General features: G+C 44.2%; 1 protein-coding gene across 2 annotated transcripts in view; it reads right to left on the bottom strand.

The window, feature by feature from the left end:
* The window catches only part of CSMD2 (CUB and Sushi multiple domains 2), a 647,961-nt gene that overhangs the window by 28,163 nt on the left and 599,748 nt on the right, over positions 1-20,050 (bottom strand). For both annotated transcript variants that reach the window (XM_055391224.2, XM_063700513.1), the window contains 5 exons: positions 16,729-16,902; positions 15,164-15,352; positions 7,626-7,799; positions 3,541-3,723; positions 559-735 (listed from right to left, as the gene is read on the bottom strand). In XM_055391224.2, the coding sequence (XP_055247199.1) occupies positions 559-735; positions 3,541-3,723; positions 7,626-7,799; positions 15,164-15,352; positions 16,729-16,902 (897 nt within the window). The remainder of the gene's footprint in view (positions 1-558; positions 736-3,540; positions 3,724-7,625; positions 7,800-15,163; positions 15,353-16,728; positions 16,903-20,050) is intronic.

Here is a 20,050-nt window from a genome sequence, read left to right as displayed (position 1 = left end):
TCCCACAGTGACTCACTTTTCCCAGACAAGGACTGGGACTACCCTTGAGAGAAGCAAGAAATTGGAGCTGTGAGGCTACACCATGCTCAGGAACCCGTACTGGGTGGGGTCGGGTACAAGGACAGAACGAAGCAACAAAGATGGCAGATAGCTGCATCTTTGAAGTGAAAAGAGAATCAGGTTGAGCTCTGGGGTTTGATTCTAAGAGAGAAAAGGGAAAGCCCAAGGAATTGGCTAGAGCCTGAGAAATGGCCAACATATATTCTCTGCCTCTGAGCCTCAGCCATCTCATATACAAAATGGGGATAATAGTAGCTACTTCATGGAGTTATGGAGTCATGGTGAAGATCAAATGACATGTGCATCTGAAATAAAGTACTTCGCTCAGTGGCTGCCACACAGCATATGCTCAACAGAGGCTATTCATATGATTCTCGTTCAGGTTCAAGTCCCACCATCCCAACCATTCTGCACCATCTTCCATGGATAGCCTTCTCCTCTGGCATGCAGGATCTGGGCCACTGTTGGCCATGGAGCCCGTAGGGCCTGAGCTCTCACCGAGGCACTCAGGGTCACTGCCTGTCCAGGTACCATTGACCGAGCAGTGACGGCTGAGCAGGCCTGTGGCGTAGTATCCTTCCCGACACTCATAGACGATAGAGCTGGAGAAAACCAGGCCATCACTGAACACAACTCGGGCATTACTTGGAGTCCCAGGGTTCCCACAAGAGATCACTAGGAAGACAAAAATACACATTATTCACCAGAACAATGGTGGGTATCACCTGGGGGACTGATAACTGCCCAGAGTGGAAGCCACATGCTACCTCGGGACCCCGTGGATAGAAATGCCTCTCATGCTGCTTTTGTATCGAATTATCTCGCCCCTAGACAGGAAGGAGAGACCCCTATGAATCTTTTGAAATTTCTGAGCAAATTCCAGTTTTTTAAAGAAAAAAGATGATCTATTCTATTATCGTCCTTAAAATTTTAAACACAATTGCTTAATATCACCAAATATCCAATCAGTGCTTGATTTTCCTCAGTTGTTTTTCTCTTTTTTTAAGTTGATTTGTTTGAATCAGGATCCAAATAGGGTCCACACATGACATTTGGTTGACACGTCTCTAAGACTTTGAACCCAGAGATGATTATTTCTGCTTCTATAATTTATTTGTTACAGAAACCAGAACATCTGTCCTATAGAACTTCACACTTTCTGGATTTTGCTAACTGCATCAATGAGATATAGTTTAACATATTCCTCTATCCCCTGTAGTTCCTTCTTGTAATCAAGTTCCGCCTTTTGCCAATGGTATTCATAGGTGGTTTTGGGCCCCTCCTATTGCATTGGATAAGAAGCAAAGAATGTCTGGGTGTTTTCTTGTTCATGATGTTGAGGCTCATCAGTGATTTCGGGCATGCCTACCTAATGTGGCATTATGAAGTTTCCATTATGAAGTTTTTCATTTAATAGTTTTAGCAGTCATTGACCAGATTCATTATTTCATTAGGGATTGGAAAGTGGTGATATTCTAATTCTATCATTCTTTCTGCATTAGCTAGAGTTCTTTAAGAAAGACATTTTCTATCATCAAATATTTGCTTACCCTGAAATACTGTTCATATAGGAACGCCAGATAATGCTTGATTTTTTGTGTGTGGTTTTTATTTTAAATCAAATGTCAGAATAATGAGTTGGTTTCCTAGCAAACTCCAAAGGTGACCAGTATGTTTATTTAAGAATCATTTTGAACTCATGGATCTAAAGATATTTTTTATGTTCCCATCCATTGCCATTATTATTCTTATTGATGGTCAGATTCTCCATCTTTAGCCAATAGGAGCCTCTTCTAGTTGGCTCCTGAGTCCCGTTAACATGACCTCAGTTATCTTTGGTGGAATCCTCGCTGGAGTGACAAGATGTTCCATATTTGTCTTGTATATTTCCTGCACCAGCCCGGGAATTAGCCATTTCTCCAAAGAGTCTAGTTTCTTTTAATGGAGAATGGACCACAATCCAGGCACTAAGAGTACTCATTGCCACTGATCTGGTCATTGATTCTAGACTTTTAGAGTTAGAGCTGGGAAAATAACTTCTTAAATTGAAAATACACTGGGATCATGTGGAGGTAGAGAGTGGAAAAACAGATAATAGAGCCTGGGAAGGGTGAGTCAGGGCATGGGGAGGATGAAGAGAAGTGGGTTAAAGGGCATGGACATGCAGTTAGAAAGAAAAAATAAGTTCAATGCTTGATAGCAGAGTAGGGAGACTATAGTCAAAAATGTATTGTACTTGGGTGATGGACACTGTAAATGCCCTGACTTGACCACTGTGCATTTATATATATATATGTATATATATGATCTCTGCCTCACATTCACCCTCTTTTCCCTTGCCGCTTCTGCCAATGTCTTAGTTGCCTGTCAAATCTCCAGCTCTGTACCCAATGCACTGTCTGCTCTGTGCCCACAACTAGGTAGCAAAATGAGCTTGAACAAAAACATGGTCCCATGCTGACTGCTCTCACTTTAAATTAATGATCCCCCCACCTTAAGTGAGCGCTCAGTGCTACCTGGCCATTACACACTTCCCAATTCCATTCCACTCGTATCTTGCTAAATGATTATCTCCTTCCTCTTCCAGATCTTCTCACTCAACCTTACTCTCATCTGTTAAGCCTGCTTCCTGCCTAGGAGAGTACTATGCAGGCTGTATTTTAGAAAGAGAGAGACAGAGAGATTTGGGGACCAGCTGCAAGAGGAGAGAGAGATTTAAAAAATATACTTTTTCCCCAGAAACTTAGGAATATATGGAAAAATGATAATTTCTCCCATTGGTGCTACCTCAGGCAACATCACTGAGGGCCTAGATTACTTTGAGAGTTTTCTAAAATTGGATTTGTATATCTTTTGGCACATTGAATATTTGTTTCACGTAGTCTCTTCCCTTAGACTGTAAGCCCCAGGAGATCAAGATGTATGTCTCCGTCTGTTCAGGCTTGGACATGGTGCCTTCTTGCTGTGTCTTCACATGGCACAAGGGAAAGGGAGCGTTCTAAGGTATTTTCTTTTCTCAATAAGAGCATTAATCCCATTCCATGAACTAACAACTTCCCAAGACCCCACTTCCTAATACTATCACTGCGTGACCAGGTTTCAACATATGATTTTTGGGAGGTCACAAATATCCAGACCATGGCAGTGTCCGTCTTGGTCACCATTGTGTCCCCAGCACATTCCACAGCACTTGGCACATAGATGCGGAATGAAACTATGTGGGAAATGAATGAAATAGTGGGTCAAATTCAGTCTTTTTTGATTTCTTCCCTTTCGAGGTGAGAGTGGGAATATGTTTGTCTTTTGATTACTAATGAAAATGCACATGAATTATCTGTTGCAGTCCTATCAGCCAGGCTGAGGGTTCAAATGGGGCCACAGTTTTTTTCTGTGAGCGCAGGTGCCTGGGAATAAGAGCAGGAGCAGGGGCGAGCTCTGGGGCTGGGCAAAGGGGAGAAGCAGAATGGTCACATACATTACCTCCACACTCAGGCTGCGAGCCGCTCCACGAGCCATTGGCTTGACAGGTGCGCTCTGACGATCCCCGGAGCATGTGGCCAGCTTCACAGCTGAAGCGCATCACAGTGCCTGGATCAAAGCTGTCCCCCAAACGGATGCCATGAGCCGGGATCCCAGGGTCACCGCAAACTCCCACGCTGGTTCCTATGGACCAGAACCACACAAATCCCATTGTTTTTCAGGGAAGAAAAGGGAGTGGAGAAGCAGGGGAGAAAGATACTGGGATGTGACTAAGGGGATGCAGTGGGTCCCACGAATGAGGCCTAGCACAAGTTACCTGCACATGCTCCTGCCTCCATATGCAATGGTGGAAGAACACAAAGATCTGAGGCCATGGGTAAGTCCCTGGGAACCACACAGGGAGGGGAAGCAAGAAGGCAGAGGAAAGGCTCTGTGGCCCGTGCCAGTCTGGAATTTCAGTGATCCAAACTGGCCACAGGTCCTCCTTCTCCCCATCCCCTCTTCTCTACAAATACCTGCTGATTCTGTAGTCCCATCTCCTCTCCTGTGCCACTGTCTTAGCTTAGACATTCAACATTCTTTTGCCTGAACTCTTGCAAGAGCCTCCCGACTAATGTCCCCTCCTTGTAAACTCTCCCTCTAATCCATCTTCTACTTTGTCCTCTAATCTTAACAATCACTAACCATCTGACCTTTTTTTTTTTCAAAAAATTTTTTCCTGCAGAAACATCTTTACTGGCTCCCCAATGCCATAGGATAGAGTCCAAACTGCTTAGCATAGCTTCATTTCTTAACCGCCTAGCTTGAACCTTGATCTTGGGCATTTATTTATTTATTTATTACTTTTTAAAAAGTTTCATTTTATCTTTAATTGACAAATAATCATTGTACATATTTATAGGGTAGGAGGTGATGTTTTGATGCATGTATTGTATATTTCCAAGTAGCTGTAGGAGAGAATTTTAAATGTTCTCACCACAAAGAAATGATAAATATTCAAGGTGATTGATGCTGGGCCTTTCATTAAGGATTCCCTACTCACAAATTATGCCATACGAGTGAGCTCTAGAATAAACATCTCAGACCTTCTCATTTCATTTTTGCTTTACCCCCTTCCTCTTGCTACATTCCTACATTTCTCTGGCTTCTGGTACTGTGCAAACCCACTCAAGAGACCTCCAAGGACCCAAGGGGCGAAGAAGGGTAGAGAACAGGCGACAAAGCCACAAGATCTATGGTCCCCTGCAGGGCCAACACATTTCATGATACAGAAATGTGTAGGAGATGTCCTTAGATCAGACCAGGCCATGGTAAACATGAGGAAAGAGAACAATTACCGAATAAATGACAACTGCATGAAAAGATAAAGTTACAACTATCATGGAATCTATCTCCTCATGTAACCATGTGTGGGCATCAAATGGTAACATCTGAGTGACCACATCTAGTTGGCTGGAGCCAATAAATGTTTAAGTCATGTGTACCCCACCACTTGCCATTTATGTCTTTTCCACTTCTCAACCTTGGGATTATTCCCTTTCCTAGTCTCGACTCAGACTGTGAGACACTACCTAACCACATGTTCTCCATTCTGTTTCCCACCGTGGAAGAGGGATTCATTTTCAACCTTCAATGTAAACATTAATAAAAGAGAGCTCATCGCATTTGGCTAGGTTTTCTTATCTTTTGAAGGTTGCCAGGATGTCATTCACACAACAGGCAGAACTGGGTCTCCCTGGAAACAATCTTGATGGTGAGCAGCTCTAACCCACACACTGGCTAGCTGACCTCAGCTGGAGCTAGCACTATTGTAAAATAGGCACAAGATGGTTGACGTGGTTTGGCTCTGTGTCCCCACTCAAATCTCATGTTGAATTGTAATCCCCAAGTTGGGGAAGAGACCTGGTGAGAGGTGATTGGATCATGGGGTGGATTTCCCCCTTGCTGTTCTAGTGATAGTGAGTGAATTCTCATGAGATCTGGTTGTTTGAAAGTGTGTTGCACTTTGCTCTCCCTCTCCTGCCAGCCGTATGAAGATGTGCCTGCTTCCCCTTCTGCCATGATTGTAAGTTTCCTGAGACCTTCCCAGAGGCAGAAGCCTGTACAGCCTGCAGAACCGTGAGCTGATCAAACCTCTGTTGTTTATAAATTACCAGTCTCAGGTATGTCTTTTGGCAGTATGAGAACAGACTAATACAATGGTGTTCAGTCCTAGGGGCTTTTTCTGAAAGAATGGCCCCCACTACAGTATTGGAGGCTTCTAGTTCAGTGATAGAAGGGAGTCTGGACAGGATATTGCACCATGGGGGCAGAGTAGATAGATGGCAACTATTTACCGAAGAGGTAAAGAGAATGACCGTGGAGATGTGGGTGGTGAACTTCTTGAAGTAGGTCTCAAACTCCAGAAATCTCTCCATAGCCTTGGTGGCCCAGTGGTGTATGACTCAAGGACTTAAGAGGTTTTGTTGTGCAACAGTTGGGTCCACTGCTTGCACACAATGAGACTAAAAACTTTGACCTGGAATTCATGAATGTGTATTTCATAGGACTGGCAGGAGATGCCACCGCAAAAGACGACATTGTTTCAGGAAGGGAGGAACTATCTCTATATTTGTGGTATATACCTAATGTTACTTCCTAATTGCCTATTCTTCTCATCCCTTATGTTCTCATCCAAGGGATTTAAGGTTCACTCATTGTCTAGCCTTTGTGTACATTGAATTCCTTCTAATTCTGTTTTCAGAGAGCTCCAGGGAGGCTGGAGAGGCAATGTACATGACCCTTGTCCTCTCTTGCTGTATTGCCTATCACTTCTACCAGATGTCCAAACAGAAAGAAGCCAGGGCACAGTTAATAGGCCTTCCTCTAGCCCAGCTAAATGAGTCATCATGGCTCCTATATAGTCCTGCCCAGTTCCTTAATTAGGTGTTTAATGAGATTAATAGGGGTGAAAGGCCAAAGTCCTGGGTGGTCATATAGAGTGATGTGTCTTGGATTTCCTGGGCAACCAACAGCCCTTTGAAATAGTGACTTTGGGACTCTTTTCTTTCTGGAGAGATCTAATGAATATCTCATTAAATATTCTGGCAGTGACCTAACTTTTGGGAGGCAGGCTCATCTGGGAATGTCAAACTGCAAGAACAGTGGCACATCTTATGGGTAAGGTCCCACATCAAGCAGAAGGCTTCTGTATTAGGAGGAGGTCATGATCCTTTCCTCTGAAGGGATCTGGCATGGGAAGGGTTACGGGTTAATTTCAATGCCAAGGTGGGCCCTCCGAGGAACATCAAGCTGCACAAGCAGCTCCCTCTTGCAGGCAACATGGAATCCCTTCCTAGGGCCAGGCAGGTCCCCCTCAAAGAAGACAAAGCTGCAAGGTGCTAATATTTTAGCTTGGTGGTTTCTGCTATTGGCAGGACAATTCACTTGCAAAATTTTGTTCTGCTACATGGCATTACACATTCATTTCTGGTTTGGATACTGTGGACATAGGACCTTTGGCAGTTCTCTACATTTGCGATTTTGATAGCATCTGTCAGTGTCCTCATTAGCAGTAAAAGGAACTTAACAGGAAAAGTCTGGGGACTGGTGTTTCAAGGCAGTAGAGAAGAAGACTGTACCCCACTAGGTAGCCAGGACATAGGACAAGTTGAGGGGCAGTGATAAGAAAGGGAAGGAGGCTGGGGCCTATGAGTCTGAAACAGAGAAGAAAAGAACACAGGAGTGGGCTTGGACCTGAGCTGATCAACAGGAAGACTTGAACTGTCCCCAGGAACTCATAAAATCAAGTGTCTGGACAGGACTCTGGCCATAGGTTGACCTAAAAAGTTGTGCCCTTCCTAGTTTTGCAATCCCTGGGCATGGTCAGGGCTGACTGAGGGGATAAGGTGGGGCTCAGCCCACCAGAAGCTGAAGCTCCACTGGGACCTTGTCTTGCTATGCTTTCTACCTGTTAGGGTAGATATAAGGGTTCCGAGGTCTGATTCCCTCCCATCCATCAATCACACTCACACTTTGGGGGCTCGTCTACCTCCCATCAGTCAAGCATTCCACTGGAGCTCTTTCCTCAATGCCATGCACCATACCTGAGCAGTGAGGGAGGGAGCCAGTCCAGTGTCCATCCAGCCCACACATGCGGGTGCTGTTTCCCACCAGAGTACGCTTGCCGATGCAGCTGTACCGCACCACTGCTCCCACAGCATAACTGTCTCCAGACATCTGGGAGTGAGGCGGGGAGCCCGGATGGCCACAGGACACCACTGTGGGGGAAAAGCAAACATCTCAATGACTCTGCACAGGGATGGATCACCATCATACAATCCATGCTAGGCTTCTTGAAGCAAGAGGCTGGGAAGAAGAGAAACCCAAGGGTATCTGTTGAAGCAAACTTCCTGCTGGCATGCCCACCTGGCATTGGCAGACAATGTCCACTCAGGGGACAGTTTCCATATCTATGAAATGAGGGATAATACCTTCTCAGCATGTAGCAGATATACAATAACATTAGATTGTTTTCTCTCTTGCCTCTTATGCTTACCTCTCCCTATTTCCTCATACTCATGATGTCTCTGGGCAGGAAGGTGGTACACAGAGTATACACAAGACAAAAATGGGAGCTCTGTCACCCTCAGATTGTCTTCATTGGCCCCGGATTCCAGAATGAGAGCCAATTATAGCCCTTTTCCATCTGCATCTTACAGTTGCCTCATCAGTTGTCCCCAACCTGTCCCTCTCAGTATGCAAGTTCCCTTTACTAAAATACTGAAGTATAGCTGTGAAAACAAGTGAGAAGATAGAACACCAGAACTGAGATGTCTAGGCAAGGGCAATGCTTTCAACACCACTGGGGCTGGTCTTCCCATTGATCTTGTCACAGGATCACAGGTTGATCCTAAGATTCTCTCATTTACTCAACACACATTTATTGAGTCCCTGTCATGTGTTAGACACTCCGTGTGTTTGGGAAGATCAAGTGACTTTGAGAAGTGACTTGAATGATGTGAAGAGGCCAGCCATGCAAAATTTTGGAGAAGAGTATTGTTGGGGATGGAACATGAGGTATAACGGGCCAGAGGCCAGAGTGAGTTTGCTGTGTTTGAGAGACAGCAAGGAAGCCAAGGATGCTGGGACTGGAATGAGCCAGGACAGAATGGAAGAAGACAAGGGTGGAGAGGTCACTATGAGGCAGATCATGGCATGAAATTTGGATTTTATTATGAGCATCTTGGGAAGCCACTGGAGTTATATGATCGGATTTACATTTTAACAAGATTATACTGGCTACTGTGTAGAGAAAGGACCAGGTGATACAAGAAAGAGGGAGCTGTTGCAGTAGTTCAAGGAGAGATGATAATGTCTTGGAGTCTGGTAGGAGATCCCTGTAGACATCATACCCAGAAAGCCCACAGGGCATAGCATAGAGGCAGACCACAACAGGTGACCAAGTGGTAAAACCTGGGTTGGGCCAGTGCTGACCCTGATGATGAATTTTGGTAGGTACTGGGATGGTAAGAATGGGTCTTAGGTATCTTCACTTCTCAATGTGGTCTTAATATGGGTCAAACATTGTTCTAAATGCTTATGGTAGATTATCTGCAAAGACTGCTGCTACTAACAATTCCTCCCATCAAGGAGTGGAGTCTTTTTCCCCTTTCCCCTCCCCTTGAATCAGGCTGGCCTTGTGACTTGCTTTGAATAACAAAACATGGTGGAAGTGATGTTGAGCCAGGTTACATCCTAAGAGGCTTGGCAGCTTCTACCTTTGCTGTTTGGAGTACTATGCCACCAAGTTTGGCAGAGACTACGGAATGACAAGAACTCATATGAGGGGAGGGACCATGGACAATCACAACGCCCCAGCTGACAGCCAGCGCCAAGATGTGAGTGAGGCCATCTCGGATCTTCTAGGCCCACCTGAGCCACAACAGCCAATAACATGTGGGGCAGAGATGAGCTGTCTCTACTAAACCCTGCCAGAATTGCCAATCATAAGCAAGAAAATGGCTGTTGCATTAAGTCACTATGATTTGTTACACAGTAAACACATAAAAATATGCTTAACACGATTCGTCATTAGAGAAGTGCAAATGTAAACTACAATGAGATAGCACTTAGCATCCACTAGGATGGTTATAATAAAAATGATGAACAATAACAAGCATAGGAAAGAATATGGAGAAATTGTAATCCTCATAGACTGCTGGTAGAAACGGAAAATGGTGCAACCACTTTGGAAAACAGTTTGGCAGTTCCTCAAAAAGTTAAACATAGAGTTCCTACGTGACTTGGCAATTTCTCTCCAAGGTATATGCCCAAGAGAATTGACAACGTGTTCACACAAAAACTTATACACAAATGTTCAAAGCAGCATAATTCATAATAGCTAAAAAATGGAAACATAATAGTCCCAAAGTGGAAATGTTCATAATAGTCCCAGTTCATCTATCAATTGTTGAATGGATAAACAAGATGCGGTATATTCATACCATGAAATAGTATTTGGCCAAAAGGAATAAAGTATTGATGTATGCTAAAACATGGATGAACTTTGAAAATTTTATGTTCAGTGGAAGTAGCCAGACACAAAAGACACACATATAATTCCATTTATATGAAATGTCCAGAATAGGTAAATCCACAGAGACAGAAAAGTACATTAGAGGTTGCCAGAAGCTGGGGTGGGGTGGGCAATGGGGAGTGACTTTTAAGGGCTGCTTGGGAATGATGGAAGTGTTCTGGAATTAGACAGCGATGATACTTGTACAACTTTGTGCATACACTAAAATCACTGAATTGTATACATTAAAAGAATGCATTTTATGGTGTGTGAATTATATTTCACTAAGAAAAAGAAAGAAAAAATGCAAATGGATTCAATCCTCCACTTGAAAGAAAAGATTGTCAGATAGGGTTTAAAAATCACAATTACATGCTTTTTACATAGAGAGCAGTTAAAAATAAAATGATAAAAAAATCATGCCAATACTAAAAGGAAGCTGGTTATAAGTTACAGGTACACCTAGTTTTATTGTGTCTTGCTTTAGTGTGCTTTACAGATGTTGTTTTTTTTTTTACAAATGAAAGGTTTTTGGTAACCCTGTGTTGAGCAAGCCTAATAGCACCATTTTCCTAATAACACGTGCTCACTTCATGTCTCTGCGTCACATTTTGGTAATTCTCACAATATTTCAAACGTTTTCATTATTGTTACATCTGTTATGGTGATCTGTGATCAGTGATCTTTGATGTCACTATTGTAATTGTTTTGGGGCACCATGAACCATGCACACATAAAATGGAGAACTTAATTGATAAATGTCGTGTGTTCTGACTGCTACACCAACTGGCCATTCCTTGTCTATCTCCCTCTCCTTGAGTGCCCCTATTCCCTGAGACCCACCAATATTGAAATTAGGCCAGTTAATAGCCCTATGATGTCCTCTAAGTGTTCAAGTGAAATGAAGAGTTGTGTCTCTCACTTTAAATCAAAAGCTAGGAATGATTAAAAGCTTAGTGAGGAAGGCATGTCGGAAGCTGAGACAGCCCTAAAGCTAAGCCTCTTGAATCAAACAATTAGTGAAATTGTGAATGCAAAGGAAAAGTTCCTGCAGGAAATTAGAAGGGATGCTTCCGTGAATACATGAATAAGAAAATGAAACAGCCTTATTGCCGACATGGAGAAAGTTTGAGTAAGTCTTTATTGTAGGGGGCCGTCGTGTGCATTGTAGGATGTTTAGCATCGTCCTTGGCATCCACCTACCATGGAAGTAGGTAGATCTGGACAGAAGATCAAACCAGCCACAACATTCCCTTAAGCCAAAGCCTAATCCAGAGCAAGGCCCTGACCCTCTTCAATTCTATGAAGGCTGAGAAAGTTGAGGAAGCTGCAGAAGAAAAGTACAAGCAAGCAGAGGTTGGCTTATGACGTTTAAGGAAAGAGGCCATTTCTATAACATAAAAGTACAAGGTGAAGCAGCAAGTGCTGATGTGGAAGCTATAGCAAGTTATCCAGAAGATCTAGCTAAGCTAATTGATGAAGGTGGCTACACTAAACAACAGATTTTAAAGGTAGAAAAAACAGCCTTTTTTTTTTTTTTTTTTGTTTTTTGAGACAGAGTCTTGCTCTGTCACCAGGCTGGAGTACAGTGGCACCATCTCAGCTCACTGCAACCTCCTCCACCTCCCAGGTTCAAGCAATTCCCCTGCCTCAACCTCCCGAGTAGCTGGGACTACAGGTGCGCACCACCACGCCTGGCTAATTTTTTTTGTATTTTAGTAGAGATGGGGTTTCACCATGTTGGCCAGGATGGTCTGAATCTCCTGACCTTGTGATCCGCCTGCCTCGGCCTCCCAAAGTGCTGGGATTACACGCATGAGCCACCGACAGCCTTCTATTTGAAGAAGATGCCATCTAGGACTTTCATAGCCAGAGAGAAGTCAATGCCTGGCTTCAAAATTTCAAAAGACTGAATGACTCTCTTGTTAGGGATGAATGCAGCTGGTGATTTTAACTGGGAGCCAATGCTCATTTACCATTCTGAAAATCCTAGGGCCCTTAAGATTTATTCTAAATCTACTCTGCTTGTGCCCTATAAATGGAACAACAAAGCCTGGATGACAGCGCATCTGTTTATAGCATGGTTTATTGAACATTTTAAGCCCGCTGTTGAGACCTACTGCTCAGAAAAAAGAGATTCCTTTCAAAATAGTACTGCTCATTGACAATGCACCTGGCCAGCCAAGTGCTAAATGATGGAGAGCTCCTGTACATCAGAACTGGAGATGTACAGGAATTGAATGTTGTTTTCATGCCTGCTAACACAACATCCATTCTGCAGCCCATGGATCAAGAAATAATTTTGACTTTCAAGTCTTATTATGTAAGAAATACATTTCATAAGGCTATAGCTTCCACAGATAGTGTATTCCTCTGATGGATCTGGGCAGAGTATATTGAAAACTTCTGGAAAGGATTAATCATTCTAGATGCCATTAAGAAGATTTGTGATTCATGGGAGGAGGTCTAAATATCAACATTAACAGGAGTTTGGAAAAAGCTGATTGCACCCCTCACACATGACTTGGAGGGGTTCAAGACTTCAGTGAGGAGGTCACTGCAGATGTGGTAAAAGTAGCAAGAGAACTAGAATTAGAAGTGGAGCCTGAAGGTGTGACTGAATTACTGAAATCTCATGATCAATCTCAAACAGATGAGAAGCTGCTTCTTGTGGATGAGCAAAGAAAGTGGTTTCCTGAGAAGAATCAGGAAACTACTTTTGGTGAAAATGCTGTGAACATTGTTGAAACAGCAACAAAGGATTTAGAACTTCACATGAAGTTAGTTGATGAAGTGGCAGCAGGATTTGAGAAGACTGACTGCAATTTTGAAAGGCATTATACTGTGTAGGTAAAATGCTATCAAACAGCAGCATATGCTACAGAGAAACCTTTCATGAAAGGAAGAGTCAATCCATGTGGCAGACTTCACTGTTGTCTTATTTCAAGAAATTGTCACAGCCACACCAGCCTTCACCACCCCGGATCAGTTTTCAGTCATCAACATTGAGGCAAAGTCTCCACCAGCGAAGAGTATGACTTGCTAAGGGCTCAGATGATTGTTAGTATTTTTTAGCAATAAAGTATTTTTAATTAAGGTATGCATATTTTTTGACATGATTCTACTGCACACTTAGATTATACTGGAAAACTAAAAAATTTGTGTGACTTATTTTATTGCGATATTTGCTTTATTGCAGTAGTCTGGGACTGGACTTGCAATATCTCCAATGTATGCCTCTATATTAATATATATACCTATTAGTTATATCAACAGCAACATTAACAGAAGTTTGGAGTAAGCTGATTCTAACCCTCATGCATGACTTTGATGGGTTCAAGACTTCATTGGAGGATCTCACTCCTCCACTGAAGCAGCATCAAGAGAACTAGAATTACAGCAGCAAGAGAACCAGAATTAGAAGAGGAGCCTGAATATGTGACTGAATTAACTTTAGAGAAAACAAGCATTGGGACAAAAAGTTAATATGGATAGGGTCACTTTATTATGATAAAAGCTGCATTTTACTAGAAGAAAAAACAATTTGAGTCCGCTAGGGGCTGTGACTCTCAGCTGGCACCACTGTACACAGGTGGTGTCCATTTCTGACCCCAAACAATTTGCTGGTCATAAATGGGATTGGGATGGCCAGGCCAGAGTTCTCAAGCAAGGAAAATACAAGCAGTGAGCAGCTATAGCAGGCTCCTGTTAGACCTACAGCCATGAAGGCATAAAAAAATGCAGTTGTCCAGACTGGAGGACCTACAAAATGTATATAATCTGCCAAAGGTAGGTGGACTGCTGCATGGCCTTAACTGCATATCTGTTACTCCCTCTTGAGTGCATCTTCACCTTTGCTTCTTGGAAGATGGGGGAGAGAGAAATCTATGTGGATTCACCTTTAGGAAACAGAGGGGAGAGCAGGAAACCAAGGGGATGCTCTTCTCTTAAGGACGTGTAAGGCCAGGGACCAGATGTCAGGTGATATGGTTTGGCTGTGTCCCCACCCAAACCACATCTTGAATTGTAGTACCCATAATCTCCACGTGTTGTGGGACAGACCCTGTGGGAGGTAATTGAATCATGGGGGCAGTTACCTTCATGCTGTTCTCATGATAGTGAGTGAGTTTTCATAAGATCTGATGGTTTTATAAGGGGCTTTTCCCCAACTTTGCTCATTCTTCTCTCCCCTGCCACCATGTGAAGAAGGACATGTTTGCTTCTCCTTCCACCATGATTGTAAGTTTCCTGAGGCCTCCCCAGCCCTGTGAAACTGTGAGTCAATTAAACCTCTTTCCTTTATAAATTATCCAGTCTTGGGCAGTTCCTTATAGCAGTGGGAGAACAGACTAATACATCAGGATTCTGAGCACCTCCCCAACCCCTTTTAAAAAATCTGTTGTCCCCAATTCTTTTACTAACAATAATTAATGTGGTCATTGTTTATTGAGTAGCTACTATGTACCAGATACTATGCTGGGACTTTTAATAGATTTTTTTTTTTCCCTTTAGTCCTCTAATAACCCTATGGAATAGGTACTGGCATCATTTTTATAGATGAAGAAACTGACGCTCTGAGAGGTTAGTGAATTTTTCCCAAACCACACTACTTGTTCAGTAGCAAAGCCAGAATTCCAGTCCAAGTTGGTCTGCCTCCAGAGTCTGTGACCTCTCTGCTTCAGTCCTTTAAAGGGAAGGGGTTCATGTGCTGTCTTTCTGGAAGGGCAAGGAAAGGGTAAAGTTGGGAGATGATGTCCCGCGAGGCAGCCAGTTCTGAAAAAAGGGAACTCTGTAAGCTGAAGAGGGGGGTAACTAGAGAGGAAAGGGACCAGGCCTCTAGCTAGGAAAGTGAGAACACAAAAAATGGTATGGAAGTCACCCAACAGAGGCTCAAGAAGGAATCTGAAATCCCAGGAGTAGCCAGAGGGACTGTCACCATAAGGCAACTCATACATGTGCAGACACACACACACACACACACACACACACACACATGCACAGAGGGGAGGACTGTTCTTTGACATGGGCCACCCCATCAGTCATTTTGAGCAGGTGACATCTACTTACAGAGACACTGGGGGCGGGGACGGTCCCATGTGCCATCTCCCTGGCAGCTGAGCACTGGGGTGCCCAGGAGGTAGAAGCCGTGGTTGCACCGGTAAGACACAGTGGTGCCGAAGCTGAACCTGTGCGGGCCGCTGGCGTGGACCTGACGAACACTATTTTCTTGGTGTCCAGGATCTGTACAGTTGATGACTGCAATTGAACAGAAGTCCAAACAGGCATGGATTCCCAGTATAGTAAAATCTTCCGAGCAAAACTAGGCAATGAAGCAGACCCTGTCGGAAGGGTGAGCTGGTCCCGAGGTTGCTGGACTTCTCCCCTCACCTTGGTTACCTGGTCAGAAGAGTCATCCTTCCATGTCCAGCTAGACATCACCTCCTTAGAGAACCCCTCCTACCTCTTCCCAGATTGATTACTCCCTTTCTGGTACTCCCTTGCACAAATCGCTATTGCTGACTTTACCAGCCTGTGCTATGACTCGTTTGAACACACGAGTCCCTTGAGGGCATGAATGTCTAGTCTCCATATGTCTGATCATAGCACAGTGTGCCTCCCATAGCAAAGCTTGTCAATTGTAAAACTGACGCATTTGAACTGACTTGAACAGGGTTGGGCTCTTTTGAACATGGTATTAATCACTTTTATGAGTATTTCAGGGACACATTAATATCCTGGGGGATATATTTGACTTTAAAATCTTAAAAGTGTTTCCAAAGCAGCTTAACTCAAAATCAGGATAAGATTTTAGAATAATGACAACATTATTCATAACCCATGACTATACTTTTCTTTCCAAACATCTTCAAATCCATTATCTTACCTGAGTCTCAAACTTATCATATGAAGTGGGCAGGAAGGTATTTTTTAAAAATCTTTGATAAGCCTTTAAGGATTTTTACTTTTGATGAGGCTCTCTGAGGCTTCACTGCTGTCAAAAGCCTCTAAAAGCGTTAGAAGCTATTTCCTAAATACTCCAAATGGAGCCAGGACATTCTGTATTCTCTCTGCCTTTTGAGTCTTTGGCTTCCTCTCTGTGTGTTTTCCGCCAGCCCTCACCCCCTTTATCTCAACTCTTAGGCTCTCTGCTTTTTAACCCTCTGCTTTTTCATCAAGAATGGGGATCTCTTAAGTGTGGTTCCAAAGGAGCTGCAGCAGCCATTTTGCAACCACAAGGAAAGACCAAGATATTGCTCCTGATCTCGTGGAGCAGCTGCAGAAATAATATTACTTCTAGGTTTCTTGTTTATGTGAGAAAAATAAACCTCTGTTAAAAAATAACAGGGCTTTATAAGATAATGATACATTATTTGTTCAATGAAAGGTAAAAAAGACGACTTGAAAGATAAAACTAAGTTTTGCTTTCCTTATATAACCCATGATGATGAAATTTTATGTGGCTCTTTATCTAATGGTTGAGAAAGTCCTCATTTATGACCCTTCTCTGCTCCATCTTCCCTATCTGGATCAGAATGATGCCAGAACGAATTCACTGGCTTCTTTTTCTGAGCTACAGAACCACATATAGCAGAGATGGTGGGGACTGGAGTGGGAGAGAAAGGGTGACTCACTTCTGCAGGTGGGCAGCATGTCACTCCATTGCCCGCTGGCCAGGCATTGGGACCTAGCAGCCCCCTCAGCCATATACCCAGGGTTGCAAACAAACTTGACCACATCGTTGAGGTTAAACTGGTTACCCTGAGTGAGGCCGTTGATAGGGTTGCCTGGGTGTCCACAGGTAATTGCTGTAACCAAAACAGAAGATAGGTAAGCCCTCCCACTATTCCACACCCCTCAGAATTTATCCACCTCTCACCTGGCATCTCTTATGCCATCAGTGAAGTTCAGCCCTAAGTCTAACTTCAATCTCTTTTGCTGTAAAACCTTTATAAACTGAAATTGTCAGGGGAACATTCTGTCTGCCTTGAAGATATGTCTGTAGCTTGGACAACTTGAGATCAATCATTCTATGACTTCCCATAGGGTGTTAGGGCTGGACTGTGGTTCTCTGTGGTCTGAGCAGTCAGTGCTTCTTATTTTCCTTGCCTCTGATGCCCTCGGCTCCCCAGATCCATTCTTAATTGCTGGGTATACTGATGGCCAACTGCCAGCTGGTTTAGGCCCATCCTCATTCCTGAGCCAACCTTGTAGAACCAGAGTGAATACTAACCAAGACTGGTGCAGAGTTCAGTCACTCTGCTAGATCAATAGCCCAGGTAAACTGGGGAAGCAGAGCTGCTGTTTGGAGAGAACCCACTACCTCCAATTCCTTCCATGGCAAGGGAGTTCAGTTAGTGCACTTTGATCTGTGCAACTTGGGAATAATGAGCTGGCATGTTTGGCTCAGCATCCCTTCTTTTTCTAGGGACCTAGTTGTCTGCAGGGAGCAATGTTCTCGGCTGCTCTCAGCTGTTGAGGAGGGAGGCTATCCCCAACATTGCAGGGCTGCATGCCCCACTGCAGTGTTGCCTCTCTGGGTGGGTGAATCCATTTCATTCTGGGTTCATGTAGCAGCCTCCATCTGACTGTCACATTAAGCTCCATTTTCCAACTTAGCCTTTATTAGTAAGCGAGGTAATATTTGGGCCTCCACCTACCAGTCTGTTTTACTATTTTGTTCAGACATGAGCAGGGAAGAGAAAAGGGATGTGGTATTTGCAGGCCACCATGCTTATCCCTGCATCCCTCTGATTCCTCCTTTCTCCCAGTGGTATAGCTCACTCCATTTGGCTGCACTGGCCTCTTGGAGGTTTCATGAATATACAAAGCAAGTTCCTGCCCCAGGGCCTTTGCACTTGCTTTTTTCTCTACTTAGGACATTGTTCCTGCAGAGATCCCTTAACTCCTGCCCTCTTCTTCTCAGGTCTCTCCTCAAATTAACCATGTCAGTGAGGCCTTCCCTTAGTCCCTAGTTGGCCAGCATGGCCAGTACTGCCAGGTCCCTTGCTCTGCTCAACCTCTCTCCATAGCACTGTCAGCAACCAACACACCACAGCACTTCTGTATTTGTTTATTGCTTATCACCCTTCAGCTGAATGCAAGCTCCTTGAGGTCAGGGACTTGGTTTTGGTTATTGCTGCATCCTTGGTGTATGTACCAGTGCCTGACATTCAGCAGGAGTGTGATAAATATTTGCTGAGTGAATCAGCGAATGAGTAAGTGCATGAATGGATGGATGCCTAGGCTTCTGCTTTGATCCTTAGTCCTTAGTTCTATTTCATCCCGGCCTGGCACCCTGGTCTCATGGAGTTGAACTCCCACGTGATGCTTTTGCCAGGCCTCTCGCTTTGTTCTGGGTTTTAATTTGTGGGAAGATTAGGAACTATAAGGGATGTTCTCTTTGCCCAATACTTAAATCCATGAGGATCCCACCTAAGACCCAAACGGTGATAATGGGGACGGGGGTGTAAGATGAGGAAGCACCCAGTCTTTGCTGTGGCCAGATCTGGTGTTTTCTGGGCTAGTTCTCTTCTGTAAATCTCAGTAGTAGCAACCCTGACTCCAGTGGAGGGAGCCAGGAAGAGCAGGGGACATGCTGTTAGTGGACCACAGGGGTTCAAAGCAGCCTGGCATAGTGAGATGAGAATGAGCTATGAAGGCCAGCAGACCAGGATTTCGGCTCAGCTCTGCCCCTTCCTGACTTTGGGTCTAAGGATAATTCACTTTGAGCCTTGGTTTCTATAGCTGCAAAGTAAGAATTTTGATATGCATTTCACAGGGTTGCTTTGAAAATAGATTCAATTCACATAATTATTTATAATCAAATGTCTACTGAGTGCCTTTTATGAGCTAGGTACTCTGCTTTGGAGTGGAATATACAAAGAAGAACATGAAACGTTCTCTGACCTCAGGAAGCTCATTTTACAGACTTGTAGGCGGGCAGGCAGGGAAGCGGCTGTTAAACCCAGTGGGCTGGTGCTGAGATAGAGCCCAGCGCAGAGGACCGTGGCTTTTACCCTCCTCTGGGGAGAGAGTGGGTCAAAGAGGGTCCCACAGGGAGTGGCATGAGGTCTGATCTAGGTCTCAAGGGTGAGTAGGGCTTCGCCAGGTCAAGAAGGTGGTGGGAGAGCAGGGATAAGCATTGCAGCATCTGTAAACCCCTGAAATTATATGCAAGGCACTGGGTGTTTGCAGCCAGCTCGGGAGAGGGTCCATTACTTTCACCGGATTTGGAAAAGGCCGTGATGCCCCTTCCCTGAAGGTGGAAATCACTCATATAAAGAGAGAGAAGAATGTTGAGGATTAAAACCCTTGGGAATACCACTTTTTGAAGGGCAGATGTTAAAAAAGAAAAAACCTATAGGAAACTGAGGAGTGATCAAAAAAGTAGTAAAGCAAAAAGCTCTACAGGAGGGGGTAGTTGTCACAGAGCCAAGAGCCTCAAGAATTGTCAGATATCCCTGATAGATCAAATAAGATAAAGATGAAAATGTGTTCATCGGATTCATCAATAGGACCACTGGTGACTTGCAAGTGTCCCCTGCCTGGTTCAGGCTCTTACCCACTGCTTCCCACATATTCCCAAGCCACAGGCCCTGGACCAGGATCAGCAGGAGGAGAAGCTGCTGTGACCAGGTGTCATCTCTGGCGCCCCCATATAAGTTCTTCTTGCTCTCTTTAGGTCCCAGGCTTTCTGGCTGCTTGGAAGCTTTGGCTGGCACTTCTCAGATTCCTGCTCTGCAGCTCTTGGGTAGCAGAGGCTCTGAGCATTCTAGAACATGGCCTAGGACCAGAGGTACTGTTGACTGGGATGGAAGTTCTTTCTGGCTAGAGCAGAGAAGTGGCCTTTGCTGCTAATGAGAGGGGAGAGGTGGAGGCAATTAGTGTAGGCAACCCTCTCAAGCAGCATGGCCATGTAATGGTTAACTTCACGTGTCAGCTTGGTTAGGCCGT

The sequence above is a fragment of the Gorilla gorilla genome, chromosome 1 (genome assembly GCF_029281585.2).
Source record: "Gorilla gorilla gorilla isolate KB3781 chromosome 1, NHGRI_mGorGor1-v2.1_pri, whole genome shotgun sequence".
Classification (NCBI taxonomy): domain Eukaryota; kingdom Metazoa; phylum Chordata; class Mammalia; order Primates; family Hominidae; genus Gorilla; species Gorilla gorilla.
Note: the sequence above shows the minus strand (reverse complement) of the source record. Positions and strands in the feature narration are given on the sequence as shown.